We start from the raw sequence: 24,235 nt of genomic DNA, 5'->3' as shown, positions 1-24,235 counted from the left end.
TTCAAACAGGATTTGCTGTCTTATATCAAACAGATATTTGTTTTGTTTTTCTTGGAGTAGTTCCACGTCAATTCTGACTTTAAAGTCTGCTCTTCTCTGCACAGTTGCAAGGTCTTTGAGTGGTTTGTGGGCATGCATGCACAAAACAGAGGCAGTTACTTACTCTTTGAAATGCTAGAGCTGGCAACTAAAATTTAGGTGCAGAAAAATTTATATTTAATATATATATATATATATATATATATATATATATATATATATATATATATATATATATATATATATATATATATATATATATATATACAAAGCCGCATTGATATTGTTGGATGCAAATTACTGATGCCTTGAGATTAATTGAGAGTAATTTTCATTGAGTTTACGTAACATACCTTTTATAAATCTCATGGTTTCATTTGAAATTTCATTCCAAACTGTGATGTTGAAAAGTAAACTCTGGATTTGTTTGTTCTTTCACAAATAAATCCCATCAACCTTTAGTGCAAAGTATCATGATTTTTGAGGGTTTTTTCTTTCACTGGTAACCAAGGGCTCTTACTGATTATGTGAGTGACATGGCTCTGGTTTTTACCTTGTGTCAATTTTACACATCTCTGATTAGCAAAGAGCGCCAATTTACTGTTGAGTGCACATGAGTATGAACACATGTGAGAGGTATGAAGGACTCCGAACAGTTTTCTGTTGTCTTCACAATGTGATGTTCTGCCAGATTAGATGGGGGGGGGGGCAAGAAATAGCTCATTAAGCCATTTTGATAACATCCATTACCAATATGTATTTTAAATGAATGGATATTCCTTTGGATAAGAAGTTACATCTGTCAGCTACTTACCTTCACCTGTATGTTTTTTTTTTTGTCACACAGGAAATGTCTCTTTAATATTTGAAGAATATTTTTTCATGCCACTCACTTATAGTGTGTAGGATGGTGCCAGGAAAAAAAGATTTCCAATTGGATCCAATTTTCATCTTCAGTATGTGATTGTTAGCCTTAATAAGTGCTTTATTTTTCATTATAAATATTGCAATTCTCCTATATCTGTTTTTCCTACTGTTTTGCCCTCCAGATAAGAAACCTTTGGCCTTTGCCACATGCTTCTCAATTGTACTGTAAAACCCATATATCCAGACAATAAATAACCTTCCATGATATATAAGCCTCTTAGGAGAAGAGAAGCCATATGGCACTCATCATCTCTGTTGATCATGGATTTGTGGCGGCAATGCAAGTCTCTGTTGTCCGCAGGTTAATCCTGGGATTTGAGGGATTTTAGGTACTTCATCGGACAAATTTAGCTGCGATGAACACAGATGACACATTGGACCCTAATTTGGTGATTGCGCTTGGCAGAGCCTTTATACTGGCGAGGTGGTATTGTATTTTTCTTGAGGCACACAGGCTTTTTTTTTTTAATATACCTGCAACCATTAGGTGTTAAGGTGACTCACTTTGAATTACATTAGTCATTTAGCAGACGCTTTTATCCAAAGCAACTTACAATAAGTGTATTCAACATAGGTATTGAAGAGAACTACTGGTCACCAGGAGTCATAAGTGCATCTCCTCGCTCCTCCTACGCCGCCGTAGGAGTGAGGAGCAGAGTGGACTTTTGAGATGTCAAAGACCACAACTTACCTGCACACAACCACCTGCTGAGACAAAATAAAGTGCACAGAGTGCAATTGTGTTCTGTGCTATTTTCCTGTCATGAGTCACGTCTCTCACAAATAGACCTCGTAACACCATAAAAGCCACTTTAATGCATGTTACGCTTCTCAGTTTTATTTTTGATATAAACTTAGCAACCAGAAAACATGAATACTAATGCAAATACAATATGTTTTTTGTTTTTTTTTGCATAATATATATTATTAGAAAATGATCTTTTTATGCACAATAAACTGCGTATTTGTAAGTAGAAGCAAACATTTTAGAAAATATATTACAAACATTACGCAGCGAAATACATAAACACCATAAAATAGAGCCCAAAAGTACAATAGCATCGAATTAACAGCTCTATGACACAATGTCAGCAACAATTAATATTTATTACAGGACTGTTACATTAGATTCCTGTCACTTCAAGTATCACATCCCCGCTGTTCTCACTGCTTACAGGATCAATTTCACTATTCTGTTGACTAATTATGAAGTTATTTATAATCGAGCCCTGGCTTAGTTTCAAGATCTCCAATCACCGTTCTGTACAAGTAGGGCAGGGTCATCTGACCAAAGCTCAACGGCTGCAAAAGTAGCAAAGCTTCTGCAGTTCGGCCTCCAGGATCTGGAATAGCCTTGCTGGGGTTGGTTGGTCTGCAGTATGGACTGTTTTAAAGTGTCTCAAATCCTATTTGTAAAGGCCGGCCTTTCTTTGATGCTGTGGTGTCTCTGTATTGATTAAAGTGTGTCTGTGTCATTTATGACTTGTGAAGTACTCCATAAACGTACTACATAAATATAAGTTACCACAAAACAAGGAAAGCTTGAGTGATTGATTATCGTCCTGGGATTTATCAAAGAATTCTGAGGCAGAGGCGCGTTGTAAATCAAATAAGAAGGGGCATGAAATCACTACACTGGGACAGACCTCATAGAATTCAGGCTTATTGTTTGCTTTTTAAAACTCCTTCGTGTGAGTCTGTAAAACCTTTCTTTTTCTAAAAAAAAAAAAAAAAAATCCAACAACCCAAACAGTCCCCTTGTCCTCTGGGTCAAAAGGAGCTCTGTGCTTCACAGTCCACTTCCTCCACAACATACAGTGAGCTCCTAATTAGTAAAGTCATGGAACCAGAGACTGAAGACATAACCCAGGGCCAAGTGGCTGTCTTATCATCTGACCAGCCTCACATCGTGCACAGTTTTTCAAATATCTTTTACTGTTACACAATAAATACGGCAGGTTTTTTGTTTTTTTTTCATCATTACCATGTTTTGAGTTGGTCCAGTGCTTTTTTTTTTTTTTTTTTTTTGGTGCATGGCAAGACCTTCCTTTATTTCTTATTTAGTTGCATTGCTACTGAATAAATGATACAACTTTGTAGATGATTTGTGATTGTATCTGTTTGTTCTTGTTCTTTTGTTTTATTGATCACAGTGTTAATGGTGAGTAGAGGCGTGAGGGAATACACCTACTTAACTGTGTTATCTGCAGAAAGGAGTCAGGCTCATACATCTTTGCAACTCTTGGTGATTGCTTTGATGGTAAGCACAAATAAAAAATGTTCTTGATTACCTACATTTACAACGTACTCTTAAATACCTCATTTTAAAAACAGATGGGTAACCTGTTGAAATCCCAAGCTCCCAACAACTTGCCCCGCTGCACCAACCATATCTAACGAAGAAAACATTCTCTGCCATCAAACAGAAAAACTTCTCTTCTCAGAATGCTGCTCCCGATTCTCAGATGCCTTTGATCTGCAAATTCAGTTACCGACCTGTCAGTCTCGGCTGTTTATGTCTTTTGGTGGTGGTGGTGGTGGGGCTAAGGACAGCCTCACAAGCTCTATTACCCACAGATGAAGTGAGCAGAAGCCTGGCCCACGCGTGACCCAAAGATGTGCTAAAGAAGCCCCACGTGTGGACAGATGCACACGGGTAGCAGTCAGTCGTTTGCGCCAGCTACTATTCCGTCCTGTTACCACTGGCCTCACAAGCCACGTCAGCTAAAGACAAAACACCTACAATACCTTGGACGACCCCGATGTGAGTAGTTTTGTTTTGAAATGTTCGGTGACACACAGATGACGTGATGAAAATATGACAGTGCAGGTCTTATTTGTAAGAGGCAATTGAAAAGAAAAGGGAAAACAAAAGGCAGCCACACTAGCTGGACTCAATAGTTCTTCTTCTTCATGTGGCGTGTAGCCATTATGTGCAACTGGACAGGGTCCATAAAAGTGACTGAGAGGTGCTTTACTCCATGTTTGCTCTGCTGCGTTAGACCCGTATGCGGTAATGGTAAAGATCAATACCGAGCTGCTGATTCATCATTCACCCTTAGTCCATACTGTCTTTGGTCCGGCTAACTGGCCCCATTTGACCATTATATTGTCATGTGTTATGAGTAACACGAGGGCTGCTTGGCAACAAATGTTGGCAGGATGTTTGAGGAATGACCCATGTAGGCCACGGTCTGCTGCACACTGAAAACACCCATTATCACTGACAAGCAGGTCCTATCTGGCTCATTAAGTGTTGAGCCTCTCAACTGCAGTTCAAGTAATAATGCAGGAGTTTAAAAGAGTTGGACACTTTTTCTTTTGTTGTGCAAGTATTGTTGCATGGTGTGTATATATATATATATATATATATATATATATATAGAGAGAGACACAAACACACCCTGGAGATGGTACAACCGGTTTAAGAAAAACAATCAGAATTCCAGTTGGCTTACTCATCATTCATCGCCTCCAACCGTGACTAAATGGCATTATTTACCAAAACTGTTACCTGCAAACAAAAACCAGGTGTCATAGGAATGTGGAACTAGAGAACCTGTTTGCCATAGCTTATGAAACACAAAGCCTATCAAACCTGAATGTACATCAAATAAACCACCTCACTCTGTGTCCAGCAACAGGCTGGTAGATTGTATGCAAAGGCTAGAAGTGTCTTCTCCAACACAAACGGCTGTTATAATTTCACCCATGTGAGTAAGTGCTACGCTTTGCAATACAAATTCAATTTGCCTAGAGATCCCAACAAAGCATACACATGAAGGCACTTGTTTTGCACGTTAGTGGTGTAGCCTGCTCGTTTGACTGTAAATTCTTTGACTCGCATGCAAACAGAGACCCAGAGCCGTCCGCAACTAACAAAAAGAGAATAACTCATCGCTGTGTAAGCGGACCATTCTAGAGACTTGAACCCCTTCAATGAGCTGTGTTGACAATTTCCTGGGATTCTTTCTAAGAGGAGTTAAAGCTGCCATTTCCTCCTTTTTGTTTCTTCTTTGTACGGGGCAACTAAGCACAGGAAATAATAGTTTTTGCTCGCAAATTCTGACTGAGAAATGGTTTGATTTTACTATAATGCTAAAATGTACATATGCAGACACCTATTTCAAGGATGATATTCTCTTGGCTCAATGCATATTTACTAGCCGCGACAGCGACGCTGGTGTTGTTTTCACCTTGTGAGTCTGTATGTGGTGTAACGTATAATAGAAGTGTTACAGGAAACCAAATAAAGCCAGAGTACAGAGTCTTTGAATTAGCCTGTAATTGAACCTTGCTAAATGACGGGTGTGATGGGTGGAGTTGATCCATCCAAAACAAAAGGCCTTTCTCACGAAGGTAGCACACTAAATTTCATTCCTGACGCCCCATCTCTGTTTCTTACCAGGCACTAAGTATGCTAGCAAGGAAATTCTCTCTCTGGGCCAATCATGTTTCTCGGAACCTCCTCTCAGGTCTCATTTTCCCCATCTACAAGAAGGAGAGAAAGGATTTTGTTGTTGAGGCTGGTGTAGAAATGATGTAAGAAAGGAGACATTTATTAGGATCACAGGGTTCAGATGTCCCTGCCACAAAGGTACCGTGGTGGAGGGATGGAGGGTGAGGGGTCAGGTAAGCAGAAAGATAATGGCCAGCAGCTGTGAATGGGGGCTATGAGGAGAGGCAAGCAGGTGGGAAACGAAGGGGCAGAGCAAAGGCAATGGTAATGTGGGAAAGAGGGTTGTTCCCTCCCGGGGAGAGAAAAGCATTCCTCCTGTTGCTGGAGGTGATCAGATTGCAGTAGAGAGGGGCCTGGAAAAAGGCAATGCTTCAAGAACAATCGTTTTTTAACCATGCTAGCAGTTAGACTCTAGGGATGTCAGCCAGTCGGTGCACCCCTTTGGTCCAACTATTGGACGGATCGCCGTAACATTTTGTACAGACGTTCATGTTCCCCAGAGGATGAATTCTAATGACTTTGCTGATCCCTTCACTTTTCCTTTAGCGCTGCGATGAGGTTCACATCTTTGAATCCAAAAACCTCAACAGCTATTGGATTGATTGCCATGGAATTTGGTAAAGAGGTTCATGTTCCCCAGAGGATGATTCCTAATGAGCCTCACAAAATGAGTTGTGATCCCGTAGGTGATCCAGGCTTTTCATCTAACGTTACATGCACACAGCACAACTGGACAGTCTGCACTGTAAAAACTGTGATTGGGCTTAATTAATACTTAATAAATAAAAAATAGCAACCTATACATAATAAAAAGGACTGTGTAGTTTTGATTTAAATTGAGTTGAATACAACAAATTTAGATTTGATTTTATTAATTTAGTTTTGCTTGAATAAAGTCAGATGCAAATCTCTAAGTAGAATCTAATTGTATTTCACCAGGAACGTAAAAGATGCAGAAAATGGATTAATTTTACTCATTGAGAGGTCTTTGATATTTATCAGCTGACACATCAACCCACGGTATTTTGCACCACATTGGACATCAATCAGCAATCATCTGCCAGCATCAGGGACAGGGGCTGCTGCTGCAGTTGAACATAGTTTTGCCCTCTTTAAGCCACAAAACATGCCAACGTCACTGTGCTGTATAAATCAAAATGAAGCTAGTGATTCAAAGTCAGTCTGCATCGTCTTTGATTCTACTAAATACATGGAAAGGACTGAAAAAGTAATCGGCTCAATGTCATAAGTTCATGTTACTTTCCAAAGAATACTGTGTAAAGTGCCCTTTAAGGATACCAGCCAATTTAATTTGACCAATTGTCCTGGCCTCAGCCTGAGCTTCTGTCCATCCCCCACATTAACAAGCTATTGTTAGCTAGCAAATAGGCCTCATTACTTTAATGGACAAATGTATGAACAAGCGTACTCTCTGTAATTACGAGTTACATTCACTGCATTTAGTTTTCTCCAGTACAATTTTTACTCTCGTATCTTGCTGTTGAAAGCAGTATCATTTTCAGCGTTCGTACATTCCGTTCTCTGTAGGTTTCGTCTTGTTAGCCGTTCAGTTTCATGTCTCTGTTCTCAGTACAAGAGGCCACAGAAGCAGAGATGGAATCACCGCCCTACTTCAGTGTATGCACAGTGTGCTTTTAAACAGTGGTTCATGCTGACTGATTTCACCGAGCTGCTTTTGAACGGAGGTCTTCAAGTGATATAAAATGATGAACAAAATGAATTTGAGGCTTTAAAGCTGGTTTGAATATTTGTTTTTCAGATGCAGGATGAGTTCCACAGAATCACAACGGTGCACTTTGAATCAAAGTTAATGTCCGAGCTGGATGAATTCACTCCCAGGCTGCTGAACCTTCTCCACTTCAAGAGCAGAACCTCGGGGCTGAGGTTGCAGACTATCCTTTACTGGGACCGATGACTTCTCTTGAAACCTTTGTAATGACAAGACATCTTTCATTAGGCTGGTTCCTAAAAGAGCACATCAAGGGTCTGTGTTAGGGGTTTGTTTTACCGTAGCATAAGCCTCCTGTTTTTAGTCAGAAGAAGACTTTTACTTCATGAGTTTAATAATGTTTACTTTTGTCATTTCAGGCCACAAGCCATCCTCGCATCAACATGGCAAGATATGTTGTCTTCCGTGTTTGAGGAATCTACAGATCAACGATTAAAAGATTATGATGCAAGTAGATCAAATCACAAATTATGCAATCATAATTACATTTCTCACAATAATTATTGGCACGCTACTGAGTTTTGTTGCGTCATTTGTTGCCTCTAATCGGCCCTTTCCACAGCAGCCGATCTGACACATGATGACGTGACGATGGCCTGATGGGGTTTTCTAGTCTCTTTTAGCCACTTGTTAGCGAGAGGCTTTTTAAAGACACATCAAAGCTTCAAAATGTAAAGGTATAGTTACTAACATATTTTACAGCGTAGAACAAAATGTTAAGGTATCTTAAGCTTGTGTTAACTACAGAGCTTATTTCTAAACCATTAAAAACAATAAAAAGTATGCAAGTATTACCACTATGCAATGTACTATATCCCTATTGTACACAAACTGTTTCTCTCTTTGCTTTCTTATATCTCCTCTTTACTCTATTGTTGTATTTTGGCATTTTGCACCATGGCTGTTGGATAAATATGTATAGACAAAGGAACTGAAATGATGTTGCTGTACTTTATGCATAGTGATCAAATTAATTAAACTGTGGCACCAAGAATGATGATGGTGGTTGATATAAATTATTTTATTCAGTGAATCCATATAACGTTTATCCAGATATATACTCAGCTTATATTCATTTCACTCAAATAATCAGTAAATATAAATCAACTTTCCACAGAGAATTAGTAAATACAAATCAAGTTCACCCAGATATTGAGTAAATCAAAACGACTTTTGTTCAGATCCTTAGTAAATATAAATCAGATTGATTTGGATTTACTTTGTATTTATGTTAACATTTTATTAATTTATTCAATATTTTCTAATCAAATTTGTAGAACTTAAAATCTATTCAATTATATTAAATGTCACTTTGTTGCCATAATATTTTTGTAGGGTGTGGTATTTCAGTAACCATGGATGAATAAAATGAATGTAGCTACAGATGAGCTAGCTTTGTAAGTAAATATCATCATAATCAAGGGGCAAAATGGCACACAGTCATTTTCACACCCACAGGTCATTCTACAGTCACCAAATCCCTTCGGACTGGGGGAAGACGGTCCGGGTCAGATTTGAATCCGTGGCGTTCTTGCTGTGAGGTGACAGTGCTAACCACTGACCAATCCTGCCACCCTCTCATAATCCGATGTAAATGGGAATACGATTAATCCGAAACTGACAGCGGTAAAGCCTGTCAAGCCTAAACATTAAAAAGTGAGTTGCTGTCCCAATACATTCCATTCCCACTGTAAATCCTTTCATGTACAATCCAATCATAGTCTAAGATTGTTTGAAGAATACTGGAGAAATGAGATCATAACTAACCAAAGAGGGTCAGTAACAGAAAAACATGCTGTGTATTAAAGCTTTTTGATTTACTCTGATCACAGCATCAACAAGATTGCATCGACTATGCAGTTACATAAACATGAAAAACACGATGTGATCCAATCTGTCCTGCCAGCTTTCAGTCTTTCACTTTCTTTATAGGGACCAAAACAGGAGGTCACACTGACATTACACTTACATTGGATCACAGCGGCTCACGTCGTAAAAAACTGTTTTAGATTGGTTTTCCCCAGAAACCCACTTAAATGTTTCAATAAAGCCAATATATGACAATACTTATTCATTTACAAAAACATAAAATGTATTCCAAGCCCCGTTTAATTCTTCTGTTACCTAAGGCTCTGTTTCTCTCCATAAACAGTCACGTGAGGATTTTCTATTTAAAAAAAAAATAATTTTCACAGTTCTTACTTGAGTAACTGACCCTACAATCCACAGAATCAAGATTTGCGCACATAATACGCGTTTATTATTAAACGTTTATTGACTCTGATGGCTTCAGGGTCCACAGATGCTCTGCCTAATATGTCCATCCAGAAATTTCACCGGGTTCAAGAGAAAAATATTGAATATGAAAGGATTATCAGATTGAAAATCAATCCTTAAAGATTATCTGGCCAGCGTTTCATGGTCTGTCCCCAAGAACCCTTTCATGAGCTTCACTTTCAGTTCCTCCCCAACAGATAGGTTTCCATATTACCGGCCGTTAATTATTCATCTGTGCTCGTTTGGCACCTCAGTTGGAAAATAAAGCAAATCCTTTTGGACCAATGATACAGAATAGCGCGGCGACCTCTCTGCTGAACCCGCGTGCATTGTCCATTTGTCTCCCACTGCTGGTGTGAGTGAAACTGGAGCCCGGGTGGAGATTACTTCTTGATGTGTAAAACTTGTCTCTGGCGAAGCACAAGTCCGCAGACAGGCAGCTCAGCGGTGTGTGCGCAATGCTGGACGAGCTGGGTACAGTCCCTTTTGTATTGTGCAAAATGATATCTCCGCAGTGTAACCGTCTCTGTTACAGGGGGAAGAGATTGTCTTACCCTTTGGATTTGCTTCACAGAACACCACAAATGAGCTTGAGCTGCTCGCTCTGGACTAATAGTACCTCTGCCTCTCCTCAAATGGAGAAATTAAACTCTAATCAATTCCGTGATGACAATCATAACTACTGTCATGAGATTTAAAAAAATAAAATAAAATAAAAAATAATTTTATTTTACTTATTTATTCATTTTATTTTTTTAATGTGACTTCAGAGTTTTGCTTAGTAATTCTCTACTACTCTCTTGCTTTTCTCAGTTTTACTCTATTATTTATTTTTTCAAAATTGTTTTACTTTACTCTTGCTCCGTTTGATCAATTAATGCAATTGTTTGATCTTATGTCTAGATCTCCATCACCTGAATGTACCTGAAGGTATAAGTTCTGTAGCCTGTAACCCTACAACGGGTGGGTTAGGGTCAGCAATGAGGTTTTCAATTTCAATCTGTAATTGCATTCAAACGTGTGTATCCTCTTCCCTGGTGCAATAAAACTTGTGAAAATCAATAAAACATATTTACAAAAAAAAAAAGATGTTTCTATCTTTGCTCTGGATTAATCTCAGCGTATCAAATTGAAAATAAAACACATTTAAACAACATATTCGCTACATACCATAATCATTTTTTATTTTAATGCATTCATTTAACAAAGCTTCACAACATGTACAGTAGATATGTCCTTAACAAAATCAACAGGTGCTCATGACAGTTTTTCACTATATATATATATATATATATATATATATATATATATATATATATATATATTAGCATTATGTCCAAGCCCTTTTAAAAAGTTCTGTATGTCCTGACTATGTGGACAGTTACAAATTTAGGAAGCATTCTGGATTGTTGCAGAAAGAGACAAAATCTCTGTCATGGGAGGATGTGGGACGAGCACACAGATGGGTGAAGAAAAAGAAAATCAATACATCAAATTACAAAAAATGAACCAGGTTTGCATTCTGGACTCGTTTAAGATCACAACTCCTGCAGACCACGAGAAATCGTTTTTACACAATGCGTTTGTACCAGCAGAAGCAGCCAAAGTTGAAATCATACAATTATATAGAATCATTTTTTTTTTTTTACATAAAAATGAGAGCATGAACTTTCATTTTTGTTTTATTGTACAATTCAAGACTCCCACTACAATGAAGAGTAATGCTGTGAATAAAAAGCTGCCATATAAAAATAGGAAGATTCTTCACGCAATGTTCGATGTCGAATTATTAATTTGAAAAAAAAAAAAAAAAAAACACACCACAGTTTCATATTTATTTACCTGCCAGTGTAAACGCAGACACATCAATCTCGTGCCCTAGGAGGCTGGTAATACTGCTGTGTGGGTCTGGTGCGTCTAGGCTGTCCGTCTCCCCCACGGCGAAACTCTAATGAACTGTCGTAGTAGCCATCATCTTCCTCCTGCCATTGGACATTTGATAGGGTTGTGATGTTACTGTGGGTAATCAGATCAAGATGTCATTTCCTCCTCTCTCCACCCACTTGAACACAGTGTAATCAGTTGCTTCCACTTGGTAACGCATTTCGCGATCTTAATAATGATGAATTCTATTATTAATATCTCGTCTTTCTCCTTACCAAAACATCAGCAGAGAGGGGTTTGATGTTATGAAGCAGGACCTCTTCGCAGTTTCCATAATCACTGAACACGACCACCGCCGTGGAGCCTGACGGATGCACGGCGTCTATTCTGGCGTGGTAGAACTTCACGCAGGCAGACGCAAAGAGAAACTTGTATTAATACAAACATTTTCCACACGTCAAGACGAGTCAAATCAACGTCAGTTATAACAGCGAAAGAAAAATGAGTCGCAGCCGCACTAATTGTTACTTGACTTGTTAACTGTGTAAGCGTTAATTGACATGTCATGTCAGCGTGCATTCTCTGACTTGACACGCAGTAAATTGAATGCAAACACGTTTCAACAATTATCAGCGATTGCGATGATGTTACCGATCCAGGAATTACACACCTTGCCGTCTTCCCAGTACAGTGCCAGGCACTGGTCTCCGGGTTTCCAAGCGTGTTCCACAAAATGACTTCTCTCCGGTCCTCGAGGTCCTGGACCTTTGCCTTGTCCCGACCTCCTTTTGGGTCCTGGGTTACTGGAGGCGTTTTTCTTGGGGGGGGGCGGCTCCCTGTAAGGGACGCTCGGCGAGTTTGTTGGCTTGATCGGCCCAGTTCTTTTGTGCTCCATGTCTCCATTTTGGAAATGAGAGGGATTCCCCGTCGCCATTCGAAGATCCCGCGATAACCCCACTTCTTGGGGCGTCCCCGATCTTCCTCCCCTCGGGTTAAAGTTTGGCGGCCCACCATCCCTTTGTCGGTCAAGGTGGTCCGAGTTCGGCCGGTCCGTCTTCCCCTTCCTCCTGCTGTTGTTGGGTTCTTCGATTCTGTCCGTACGCTTGCTATTCCCTCTGCCGTCGGACTCGCTGCCTGCGCAGTCGGTCGGTTTAGCCGTGGGTACGTTGTCTCTAACCCCTCTCCTGTTGGATGGCCCCGCCGTGTTCCTGCCGCCTCCGTCTCCATTTCTGGATCGTTGGTGGTGAGATGCGCCAAACTCCGTCTGCTGCTGAGGTTCTTTCGAATGCGGGAAAGTAGTCGAGAAGGACGAAGGGAAAATGGGCTCCTCTCTCGTCTCTCTCCGGTCATTGTGCGATCTGTCCGACGTGCCTCGCGACCACCTCTCCTGGCCCTTCCACTGCTGGGCTGGAGCTGACGTTTGGGAGGTCGTAGAGTCAGAGAGAGGCTCCTGGCCAGGTTTGGGAAAATCAAAGTCCCTGTGGAAGCGAGGCGGTCTGTCGTTCCTCTGTTGCCGGTGGTCATTATGCGAGGAGAACTTGGTCTGAGATGCGTCTTTGGAGTAATAGTCCGAGTTGGAGAAATTGGCTTTACTCTCGTGGTGTCTCTGAGGTCCGTGGCTCTTTTGCTCTGAGAAAACAAAATAAGAACAAAGAGCAGCGTAATCAAAAGCCATGGCAAAACAATAGTGGAAGAATAATTCAAGGAACATTGACAAGACCGCATTACAATGTGTTGTTCAATGAAGATTAAACAAAACACTGAACAAAAACATGAAGCCAATAGCTGTAAATGAATAACCAAAATATCATTAATGCAATCACCAAACCATATCATCCGTGGCCGAACACAATCAAGCATTCAAACACACATAACACATACAAAAGTTTACTTTCCATCGCAGCGCCGTTCTTCCACACCACACCGATCTCAGACATTAAGAGAACTTCTGAATCAGAAGCGCTCGTGACTGTCTACGGTGGCGTTATGTCGTTAATTTGAACATTCTTACTAAAGGTTGGCTTGAAAAAGTATACCAACCAATATTTAAAATCATAAAACATGTTCTTTCCTTAAACAAATCAAGTAAAAGGGTTAAAGTGTGATGTTTATAAAGCAAGAGAGGTAAAACGAGGCAGTTTAGAATGAAACCTAGACCACTTCACCCACCGTCGATGGAGAAAACTCCCATCTTGGATTCAAGAAAGTCGAAAAGAGTGCTCGGTCCAGACGGCCTTCCACCTGCTCCCTCCTCCTCGTCTTCATTCCTGGACCTGCCTCTTCCTCTTCCTCTGGCTGAGAAGAACCCAAAAAGCAAGATTATGTAGACCCAATAAAGAACAGTTCATTCCAGCCCCGAGTGTCTACGGCTAAGGTTTATGTGACATGGGTCTGGTTGTGTGTGTCCGTGCGTTGCCGTTTCAAACCTGAACCGAACTGAAGAAACAAAACAAGAACACTTAAATCCCTCAAAGACGACATGAATTTGGAAAGGTTAATGTTCTGCAGCAGGCTCAGAGGACCGATGTGTGCAGCAACAATAAAAACAGTCTCTGCTCAGTTGTTTCACAACCAAAAAAAAAAAAGGCAGTGTGACGGAATAAGTTTAAAGTTGCTGCAAGTTTGATTTTCAGTGCTGAAACAAATATTAAAGAAATGACTGCATCCATCTGAAACCTTACGGTGTGCTTGGGAAAAATCGTCCGCAGCAAAGTGTGTATGCAATTTGTGTTAAATGGACTAAAACAAGCAAAACTGCCAATGTGGACCTTTAACGAGGCTGTAGGTGATTTCCGCTGCATTTAAAAAAAGGACCTCCACATCCCCCCCCCCACACACACACACACACACACACACACACACACACACGGTGTCACTCTTACTCTGTAGAAACAAAAAGGTTTCAGGCTATGGAACACTTTTCTCAAGCCAATGCGGGCAGTTTCGTGTGTGTGTGTGTGTGTGTGTGTGTGTGTGTGTGTGTGTGTGTGTGTGTGTGTGTGTGTGTGTGTGTGTTTGTATGAACCTCTGGGTGGGGGCTTGATGGATTCAGCTTCCACAGGGCCGGGTCTGCTAGCAGAAGATCCAGTCAGTAGGCTGTTTAGTGCCACTTCAAGGTTGTTGTTGTTATCCATTAGAGCCTGCCGAGCAGCCTCCCTGTTGAAGCCCATCTCCATGATGTCTCTGAGAGCACGCTCATCCACCTAAACAAAGGAGAAATGGAACAAGCTTGTATGGAGAAAGTATGAAATGTTCAGAAAGACGGGGAACGTAAACATGGATCGACAATGGTTGTCTAGTAATAATAAACGTGGACGTGAGGTTCACTGTGACTGAGAGTGGAAAGAAAAACACCAACAACTTCTGAAGTGGACCATACTTTGGATAGCACTTTGTTTAGGTTGGATTAGTGCATCCGAGTTGCAAACCATCAGCAACACATTACCAAACCAAATGCTATAATACAGGGGTCACCAACCTTTTTGAAACGGAGAGCTACTTCATGGGTACTGAGTAGTAAGAAGGGCTACTGGTTTGTTACAAACTTCCTGAATAAAAAAGTTGCACAGATCACCTTTAATATATGTTCAGGCGCCTGCGTTCAAACCTCTAATCCGGGCCTTTTCGGTCGGATTGTGTTGCCTCGCCTCTACCCCCGCCACCCACGAGTTGTTGCCTGTTCCGAGGACTGACGGACCTGACGACGGGTGCGCTCGCAGCGTGCGTCCGGCGCCAACGGAAGCGCCCGCCATTCGGAACCTGAAAACCTAGTACGGTGCGGCGGCCTCGTCCTGGCTGTCCGCCTCCGGTACCCAATTCTCTTATGACAAGAGATATTATCATTTTAAAATCTAGATTGATGCGTTTTTGATGAAAAAAAGAACTGCACCTAACACTTTCAGACGGAGCTCCATGGTGACTAGTGCTATTTTTAAAACATGCCTTGCGGGCGACCGCGTTGGCTACCTCTGCTATAATATCTCTCTTCCATCCTTTTTATGTGTTCAGCCCAACTGCTGGCTGAGTTCTGCCTAGAAACTGTCAGGTCTCAACACAAAGCCAGACAAATGGACCGCCCCTTGATTGGAAAACCCGGCCGAGCCTCCCACTTCATTTAGGTTTCTACAAAAATCATAATCGATGCCTCACCGAGTCCATGAGCCATGAAATAAAGACTTCAATCCAGACGGAAGAAACGAGTTCCAACCCTTCAATTGCTTTGTTGCAGTGGATGGAGGCCTCGGTAATGCAATGGTAAAAATTATAAGTGGCTTTCATTACTAACTCAAAACAGACTTGTTTTAAAAGTTTGTCTCCTCACCAGCTCTCGGTAGTTCCCATCTTGTCTGCTTTCAGGTCTTTCGACCCGGTCTTCCCGTCTCCTCTGCTGGTACGAGTCTCGGCTCCGAAAGGAGGAAGCGGCGTTGGATAAATTACCGCCTGCATTTCCTCCACCGCCGAACGTCCTCGGAGCCTAACAAGTAAAAAGAACGAGACGATCGATAACAGCTGCAGGCCTGGGCCGAACAATAAAGAAGTAAAAACTTTGTAGTTGACAATGTAATTAGGATTCGTAATTGGAAGAGTTGCTCGAATGTCAAAAGCAATCAAGGTTTAGGATGAAGGCCGATAAGGGGCATGTTTTTTTTATTTATTTACTACAATCAATAAGAGAAACAGCAATTAGTGGCAAAGGGGGTGGTCCTTAAACAAGTGTTCAACGTATAGGAGGGTTAAAGGACGTTGACTCAGGACACTATTACAATTTGTTGCCAAAGACAATTATAGTACAGTATAATAGAAAAGAATATTTTGAGAGACAAAGCTTACACATGTTAGTTATACAATGTTGTGAAATCATTAGGAACCTTGAAGTCCCCCGAGTAAAGACTCATGATATGGGTTCGCATACCTCTTTGGTCTTGGCCACCTCAGCAATAGCTGCCGTCCGCTGCTTTTCAAACTCGTCATTCTCATCGGGACTCTTGGCTACATTCTGAGACTGGAGGGTCTTCCTCTGGTCCAGATCCCTGCTGTCTACTTCATCCTTCCTCGCACACTTCTACAGGGTGCAAATAGAGAGAGAGAGTAAGAACGATCGACGTATAGCTCCGTAAGAAAAGAATTTCCACATTTTCGGGACAATAAACAAAGTCGCCTGCAGCGTTTAAGCTACACTCTTAAGATTTTGTTGTAGCAATTCAAATCCTACAGCGGCCTCTCAGCTCACGGTTAATGTTTTGAAACTCAACTGTGAACTCTATTATATTCCCAAGTGACTTTGGGAGAAATGAGATGGAAATGCAACACTTTCTGCAGCTGTTTTAGTGACTGAGGGACGTGAGTCAGTCAGAGAAGGATTGGAACCTCAACCTGCTGCAAATCAGATGATTTTGTCGACAGAACAAACTGAATTATTGCCCCGCAATAACGGAATAATGGTTAAAAAACTTAAATAATCTAATCTAATTTAACACTCCCCAGTCAGTAGGTGAACTTAAGGTGGATACAGCAGACTGACTGATTGACCGGCGGTAAATTCTCAGTCATGTGAAGGTAGGAGGACGGATTTATGACAAATCTGCAGCCTCCGCTTTGAGAAGTGCCATTACACACACGACCATCCACAATGTTCACCTTCATTAAACCACGTGCAAATGACACGACACGACACACACACACACACACACACACACACACACACACACACACACACACACACACACACACACACACACACACACACACACACACACACACACACACACACACACACACACACACACGGGCATCCGTCAGGTGCGTTATGACTGCACATTCTGCCTGTTTACACGAGAGCCATCAGATTACCGAAGCTCATTACTCCTGTGCGTCACAGCCTGCTTTCAAACTGTAAAAAGAATTCAGTGGTTAGCGTTTCATCACTGAAATGCATTACGCTGCCGCATCACGTTCCAAAGATACGACTATTTACGGCATGAGATGCGGCGAGTGGAAGAGTGTTGGACTGACGCGGTCATCGGTCTTCGTGCGTTTGTTGATCCGATGCCGTCGTGCGTCACTGTGATTGGTGCAGCTGTTTAAAGTTCAACGTTGCACCGCTGCACCTACATGCACCGAGACAGCAGCAGGTGCTCCTGGAGACGTCCACACAGTCCTACCACCTGGCACACGCCGGTGCGCTCGCGCGATTAATATAGGGCTCATTATCCTAATTACTCCTGGTGGTGCCTCGCCGTGCAGATGGAAATATATGCCCAGGTTTTGAGATCTCCACCACTCATATTTCCGCCCCTATTCGTGGTCATAAAAGCTTTGAAAATCTCAACAGAAATATCTCTTTTCAAAAGACAATGTCCCGGTTACTCTGGGTAATTGACAGACCTCGCTGTGGACACTTTGTTCTTTATATATTTAGTAGAAAATCAGTTCCCAAAGATAAATGTCTGTGAGCTCTGTAGATAAGCCAGGCTTAAGCCAGGCACTGGCACAGGACACATGGATTCTGGAGGGGCAAGGCAGATAAAACCCAACCTATCCACATGACTAGATATCTAAGTGGTAATTGATGTAACATGCTAAATTGATAAAAAATGTCATGGACTCTGAGCACGAGGGAAATAATTCTGTCGTCAGATGAGATGTAAATTAAATTGAACGCATCGAACAGAACGTCCAGTGAAACAAAAACAAAAAGTAAATGAGAGCACATATTTGAAGAGCGTCAGAGAGCCAATTACCTTGAGATAGGATATTATTCATAACCCTAAGCCTACATCCAATCAGCACTAAGCCCCGGAGTGACCCAGCATTAGAAATACATTTACACCGAAAATCTAGAGAAAGCTAAATGATAATTCCCCAAATGCTCCTCATCCGACTTTACAAAGCTTCGGCAAATCTGGAGTGAAGAGTGGGTGAAAATCCCAAAATCCAAGTGTCAAGCTGATCCGGATGTATCCCGCTCCGAAGCGGTGATTCTTGCCAAGGGAGCGTCGACTCAGGCTCAGTAGTTTTCAGAAGGAGAAATGATGCGGTGATGTGCAAAACGGCAAAATGTGGAAGAATTAAAGGCCGGTTCAATAGTTTCCGAGTGCACTGGGAGTTGAGCATCGGTTATTCTTTTCAAAGCTCAAACTGTGTGTAAATATGTTTGACAATGTGATGCAAGTAGATTTCTGGTGGTGCAACTGAGAGGCCTGCCTATCTCCTCTCACTGCTGTACGAAGGCAACTCTGAACACCATGTATACCTTTAGAAGGTGATAACTGATCACTGCACAGTCTGCAGTGTGTGTGTGTGTGTATAAGACAACAAAGCAGAATTAAAATTCAGTGATGCATTTTAAAGATTCATGAAGACTCTCACAATTATTAAGATCAGAGAGAACATTTGTAAGAAAAGGGGCATCAAGGCCCACTCCTGGAGCCAGGCCTTTGTCTGGACCCTCAGACACAATTGAGAGGTTATTGTTATTCAACAGAAGCTCTCACTTCTATTAAGCCACTGCTGAAATCCCATTTCCATAAAACGTGCATTTTCCCAACCGTATTATTTTTGTTTACCATTTTATAACCATGCTTCTAGTTTATTGTTTTCATCTGGTGTTTATGTCAGAGGAGCACTTTGTAACTTTATTTTGAAAAGCGAACTGTCGGCGTTAATATTACCCTTACCTGACCAAATGGCACAAAGGGAGGAGGTCCACCTTCTGCTCCAATGTTACTCCTGCTGTGTTTGGCCAGACTCTGCAGGTTGAATGGTAAAGAGAGATCATTCTTGATCATTCTTAGTCCTAGCAAGAGAACTCACAGACTGGAGGTGGCCTTTAATGCAGATTCAAAATCAGAACCAATACATGAATTTAATATCTTTCAGCAAAAGCAGCTGAGCCATCGCCACGAGGAACTCACTCGACCCTCACCCTTTGTAGTTCCCATTTCTCCACCATGTGATCAACCTCTCCTCCAAGGACGGAGATTTTTGAGTCATCGAGCAGCAAAAGACCATTTTTAACCTGGACTGTACCAAGGAGCTTCACCTTTGTTCCAGGGGGGGTGTTGAGACTGAAAAAAAACAAAACAAAAAACAATAAACAGTCTGTGTGAAAGGATGCTTCAAATATGAACCGACTGTTATTAATGCATAACACATTCAAGGGTTTAAGATACAAGGACTGAGTCTACCAGGCCCCCACACCCCATTGACTTTACTCATACCACTTTACGAATGACATGGAGTAGTGCCGCCAGGGGATGGGTGGCGAGGCTAGGAGAGACTATTAATAATCCCAGCTGCTCGCCCATCCTCATGCTAAATTAAAAGCCCCTCTATCTCATCAGGCCTGATAAGGCCTCTGCCTCTCTCATTAAGAAAGCACAAGGACTTAGAGGGATTTCCAGCTACTGATGCCGGATGCAAAAGCAACAATTAGGGATTTCACTCCAAACCTCTGGGATGGATGCTGTTCTCATGATAGCAGCCAGTGCAGAAGTAAGGCTCTGACTCGCCTCGATTCAATCAAATACACACACAGTATTCAGCCTCTAATCAACATTGCTCCTCAGTGGTCAATTGTCATCCCTCTATATTGCTTCTCTTGCACACTGAGCGGGTCCCGTAATCCATGGCGTCCTCCTTTGTCACTCGCTTACGGCCTCACGCGCACTAAAGCGGACACTTTCATAAGCGACACTAACCGGCGCCGCTGCCAGACGCTCATAAAGAGGGGATTTGTTCTGTACGCTCCTCTCTTCCCATCGCGAAGTCAAGGCCCACACTCTGACCACTCCACCTGTACCAGACTGGCTAGTCACCATGGCAGCCGTCACCAAGGACACCGTTGCTGGGATGGAGATTTAATTAAGGCCGGGAATTGTTAAGATAGCTGCCGCCACGTGGGAATTGCCGATAACGAGAAAATTGCAATTACAATACACTAAATGCCATTATTTGCATATTTCCCCGTGTTCCTAAATAGAACACTGCTATGTGGGTACCTGATCTTAGACAGGTGCTGAAACTCCAACCCGACACAGGTGGTATGCCCATCGGTCATTTGAAGGCGCAGCATCCGCGGCGCGCCCTGGGACTCCTCGTGGTCTTTAGGAGCCGAGACGTTCCTCACCTTCTGCACCTGGAGAACACACGGACCTTCCAACTGGCCGGGCGCAAGAGACAACAACAGAAATCAGCAGCATGTGGGGGGAGGATTGCAACAGCCAAAATATGAGCACAAACTCAAACGGAGTGTTTATTCGTGGAAATTATTTCTAAGGCATAATAAAAATGACTCCTTCCGTTTAGCACACCTGTGTGAGCACAGCTTTCATTATTTCTCCAAACTGCTTCATGACTAACCTTTAGATTCACAGCGTCCATGTTATTAAAAACCATTGAATCTATCCTTTCCAATAACGAATTCTAGCTCTGCAGAAAGGAAAGCGTACCTTCCGTAAATCTACTCTACAAGTTATACTGCGATCTGTCGTTTAATGTAAGTGTAGATGTTCAGATTCATTCTGTTGGACTTCATGTACACGGTGCAGAGCGGAGGTTAAGCTCACATGGAAAAAACGTGATTTAATCCGTTTTTCTTTAGTTTCACAGGTGAAGAGGCGGTTCTCTGTTTGTCAGTGTGTTGGGGCCATCTACTGGCACACGTGAAAACTGCTTTTCAGCTGAACACTGAGCCTGCACTGACTTTCAGCCCTAAAAAAACACAGCAATTTCCCACCGAGTTTCACAAATATAGCATTGAAAGAGCCGCGTCATCATTTCTGTGCAACTCACCTTGTCAGTTCTTCCACTATTGATATCAGACGGTAGAATTTTTTCCCCAATAGGCCTGAGGTCGCTCTGCAAAAGAAAAAAAAAATACTGCTCAATTAAAAATAAATAACAAATAATGAAAAGAAATAATGCAATAGAGACCTCCACTGCTTTGTGCCTCAAAATCTAAATAATCTGCCCAAATACATTAATCATATATTACAAATTTTCTCCACACTGCAAAGACCTGTCAGATATCCATTTTCTGCACCAAGGCACCTCTTCCTTTATACAATCCTGTTTTAGTGCAGCTGACCACATCTCTAAATGCAGGTCTTTTATTTCCCCAGGTAACCTAAAAAAACCAAATTGCTTCTTCATATCGACGTCTCAATAAATTTCTCTTAACACAGTTACGATACAATTATTTTAAAAGGCTGCATCTCGGCTTAGCAACAGCGGCTTCCCAATTAATCTTAGAGTCTAGTTGAAAGGTTTCACTACCCTACAAGCTCCAGCCCAAAGTGGCAAATTGTTGGTTGACCCCGGTATGCAGTGAGAAGTCAAAGTGCAGTCTGAGATCTTTTTTGGCAGCCCTCCTGGCCAAAACTTAAAGGTCAAGGCTTTTTCAGTAAATTCAATTCAGTGCGTTTTCTGGAGTGTCACTGCCCGTCTTACACAAAAGCATTTTCAGCTCATCGACTGCCTGTGTATGGATTGTTTAGTGTATTGTCTATATTGGCTTTTTTTTTTGTTAATTTTTTTAAATTATTATTATTATCATTATTATTATATTGTCTCTCCATGCCATGAAAATCAAATAGATTTTTGGGCCTCGTATACATTTCATATATCATGTCAGGATGTAATAAAGGACATAGTTTGATGTGAAGGTGAGAGATGATCTTTAGAGCCGATGCTGGGTCCGCCAACAGTGGGACGTACATAATTAACTATAGGCACATTATGCTTCTCACACTAATCTACTTACACCAGTTAATACATCACACCGAACGTTTAACACCCAGTTTAAAAGTGTGTGTCCATAGCTTTGTCTGTTTTCATTAGCATGTACGTCGGCATACCCCTAATGAAGCACCACATAATAACCCCATTTCCCAAAACTGCTTCCAGTGCAAACCCACTGCTGAACAGAGCAATACAATACAGAGCAGACTAAATCTACATGCAGGACTTGCAGGACGAAAACTTACGTCAAGTGCAATACGAATAATGTCATTGTGTGTTATTTTCTCAGCAGATCCTTTCAGCTCTGCTATGCCTTCATCACTGAGGTACCTGCAAGATGGCAGACAAGGTGGAGAGGAAAGACGGTGAAGTTGGCAGAGGTTTCAAAGCAGAAGGTGGGCATGCCTATGATTCTAATCACAAGAAATATGTAAAGTATATGTAAATAAGTCATGTACAATTCCTATGTGTAACAATATCAAGAATGTGATGTAAATGTGTTACACCGCGTGGTAAGAGTCAACTATGAGATCATTATTTATTTGTTTTAAGGCCTCCGCATCTTTGGTCAGATTGTATAATTTGCCAAAAACAACAACCTCGGAAGCATCGCAAAAAAACGTCTCTACATTTGGAAGGCACATGTGTCTATAGCTAACCTTGCTAACTTGGATTAATTTTATTGACTCGGATAAATACTGCTAACAATCCAGTAGGGAGTGGGACCATTCCATTAATAAAAACACAAACATAAACACGGGGTTTAAATGTAGCGGCTCTCTGACCACAACCCTACGAGTAACGTTATCACAGCACACCAGTTAACACGAACTGTAACGTCCACAGTCTGCGTTATGCTAGCGGCATGCTAACTGTGTATTAGCTGTAGCCGCCGTTGCTAGGTTAACGCTGTGCGTATGGCTAGCTCCGAGTTAGTTCACACTTATGTTCGCCTCAGGAAAACGAATAAGGTCACCACATCCTCAAGGGGCCGTGTGCACTAAGGAAACCTTCGCGTTCTAATGTAACCATACAATCACAGGCTAATGATTAGTGTTGTAAGCCTCCACCGATCTGTCACCTCGGTGAGTTGACGTTGGTTAGCTCACTGACATTAGCTACCAGGGTACCTACCAGCCCTCTTTGGTCAAAGAAGCTGCCAAATCGGTCATTTTCATCCACACTGTAGATGTGTAAGTAACGACACCAATACGTTTGAATTGAGCACGCTTCAACAACGACTATCTGTTTTGGTAATGCATCTTCTCCTTCTAACAATGATAACGCTCGCTAATGTGACTATTGAACCACTCGCTCTACGTAACATGCGTCACAAGCCGAGACGCGTCTACGGGGCGCCGAGAGGGTCAAACTAAATTTCTATTCCATTATCGGGTTTTTTTCTCCCTTTTCTTCTTCTCTTATGGATAGTTTGGAATGTTTCCTTGGGAAAGGATGTCTGGCATCCATCGGTAAAGGACAACATTTCACTGGAATCATATTTGAACTCGAACGCGAATTCAGTGAGTTAGTGAACTGTCCATATAAGATGCTGTTGCAGATGCATCTATGGTATAGTTTACATTATATTCCCCTTACATTATATTGTTCTTGGTATTCACCCCTAGTTTTCCGACTGAATTGGGTAATATCTGCCCTAATAAAACCCTAGATTCCAATATAGTGATACCATTTTTATTGTAACCACAAGATGGCAGTATATGCACACTGAAGTGTTTCACAGATTTAAAGACGCCCCAGCAATAGAATGGACCAGTCCAGTACCAAGCTTCATTGTGAGGATAACGTTTCCCTTATTGAGTCCGAGCCTTTAAGTTTCAGTCTGATCGTCCTATTAGCTGACGAATAATACTTGTTCTTTACAAAGTAGACAGCAACATTGTTTCATTGCATTCATCGCATACAACTTTCAATTATTAAAAAAAGCATTTACATTTACTCTGTTGTTGCTTATGAATTGAGCAACTTTAAGACACAATACTGTATAAAGGAAACATTTCTGATTATCCTTGAGGCTCATTATAACAAGAACCTTTTTGTATTTGTTCATGATATGACAATGTTGTCTTGAAATACTAATGCCAATAGAGCACACATAATTCAATAAGAAGAAGAAAAAAATAATCATTCAAGCTCAT

The 24,235-nt window shown here is 41.5% G+C and overlaps 1 protein-coding gene across 2 annotated transcripts; it reads right to left on the bottom strand.

Annotated features, from left to right (window-relative positions):
• Positions 1-10,610: 10,610 nt before the first annotated feature.
• On the bottom strand, positions 10,611-23,397 carry tdrd3 (tudor domain containing 3). 2 transcript variants are annotated; one of them, XM_068730286.1, is made up of 13 exons: positions 23,211-23,397; positions 22,322-22,406; positions 21,129-21,194; positions 20,336-20,496; positions 19,261-19,402; positions 19,013-19,084; positions 16,249-16,398; positions 15,658-15,810; positions 14,362-14,539; positions 13,506-13,631; positions 12,007-12,965; positions 11,612-11,737; positions 10,611-11,434 (listed from the first exon to the last, which is right to left on the bottom strand). In XM_068730286.1, the coding sequence occupies exons 1-13, from the start codon at positions 23,252-23,254 to the stop codon at positions 11,318-11,320; spliced, it is 2,379 nt and encodes a 792-aa protein (XP_068586387.1). In that variant the 5' UTR covers positions 23,255-23,397; the 3' UTR covers positions 10,611-11,317. The 2 variants fall into 2 exon arrangements, with proteins under 2 accessions (XP_068586387.1, XP_068586388.1); XM_068730287.1 differs by having other exon boundaries at positions 11,380-11,468.
• Between the last annotated feature and the right edge of the window lie 838 nt (positions 23,398-24,235).

This window comes from Cebidichthys violaceus, unplaced genomic scaffold (assembly GCF_023349555.1).
Source record: "Cebidichthys violaceus isolate CVI_PGR_0920_01 unplaced genomic scaffold, fCebVio1.0.p SCAF_5, whole genome shotgun sequence".
NCBI classification, from domain to species: Eukaryota; Metazoa; Chordata; class Actinopteri; order Perciformes; family Stichaeidae; genus Cebidichthys; species Cebidichthys violaceus.
This window is presented reverse-complemented; position numbering and strand designations above follow the sequence as displayed.

Excerpts from the sequence above, each read along its gene's own strand:
- tdrd3 (XM_068730286.1), bottom strand. The coding sequence starts at position 23,254 with ATGAAAATGACCGATTTGGCAGCTTCTTTGACCAAAGAGGGCTG. Across the intron at positions 13,632-14,361 it reads CATCAAGCCCCCACCCAGAG|CCAGAGGAAGAGGAAGAGGC; the intron begins GTTCATACAAAC and ends GGTTCTTCTCAG. Across the intron at positions 11,435-11,611 it reads CCCTCTCTGCTGATGTTTTG|GAGGAAGATGATGGCTACTA; the intron begins GTAAGGAGAAAG and ends GTCCAATGGCAG.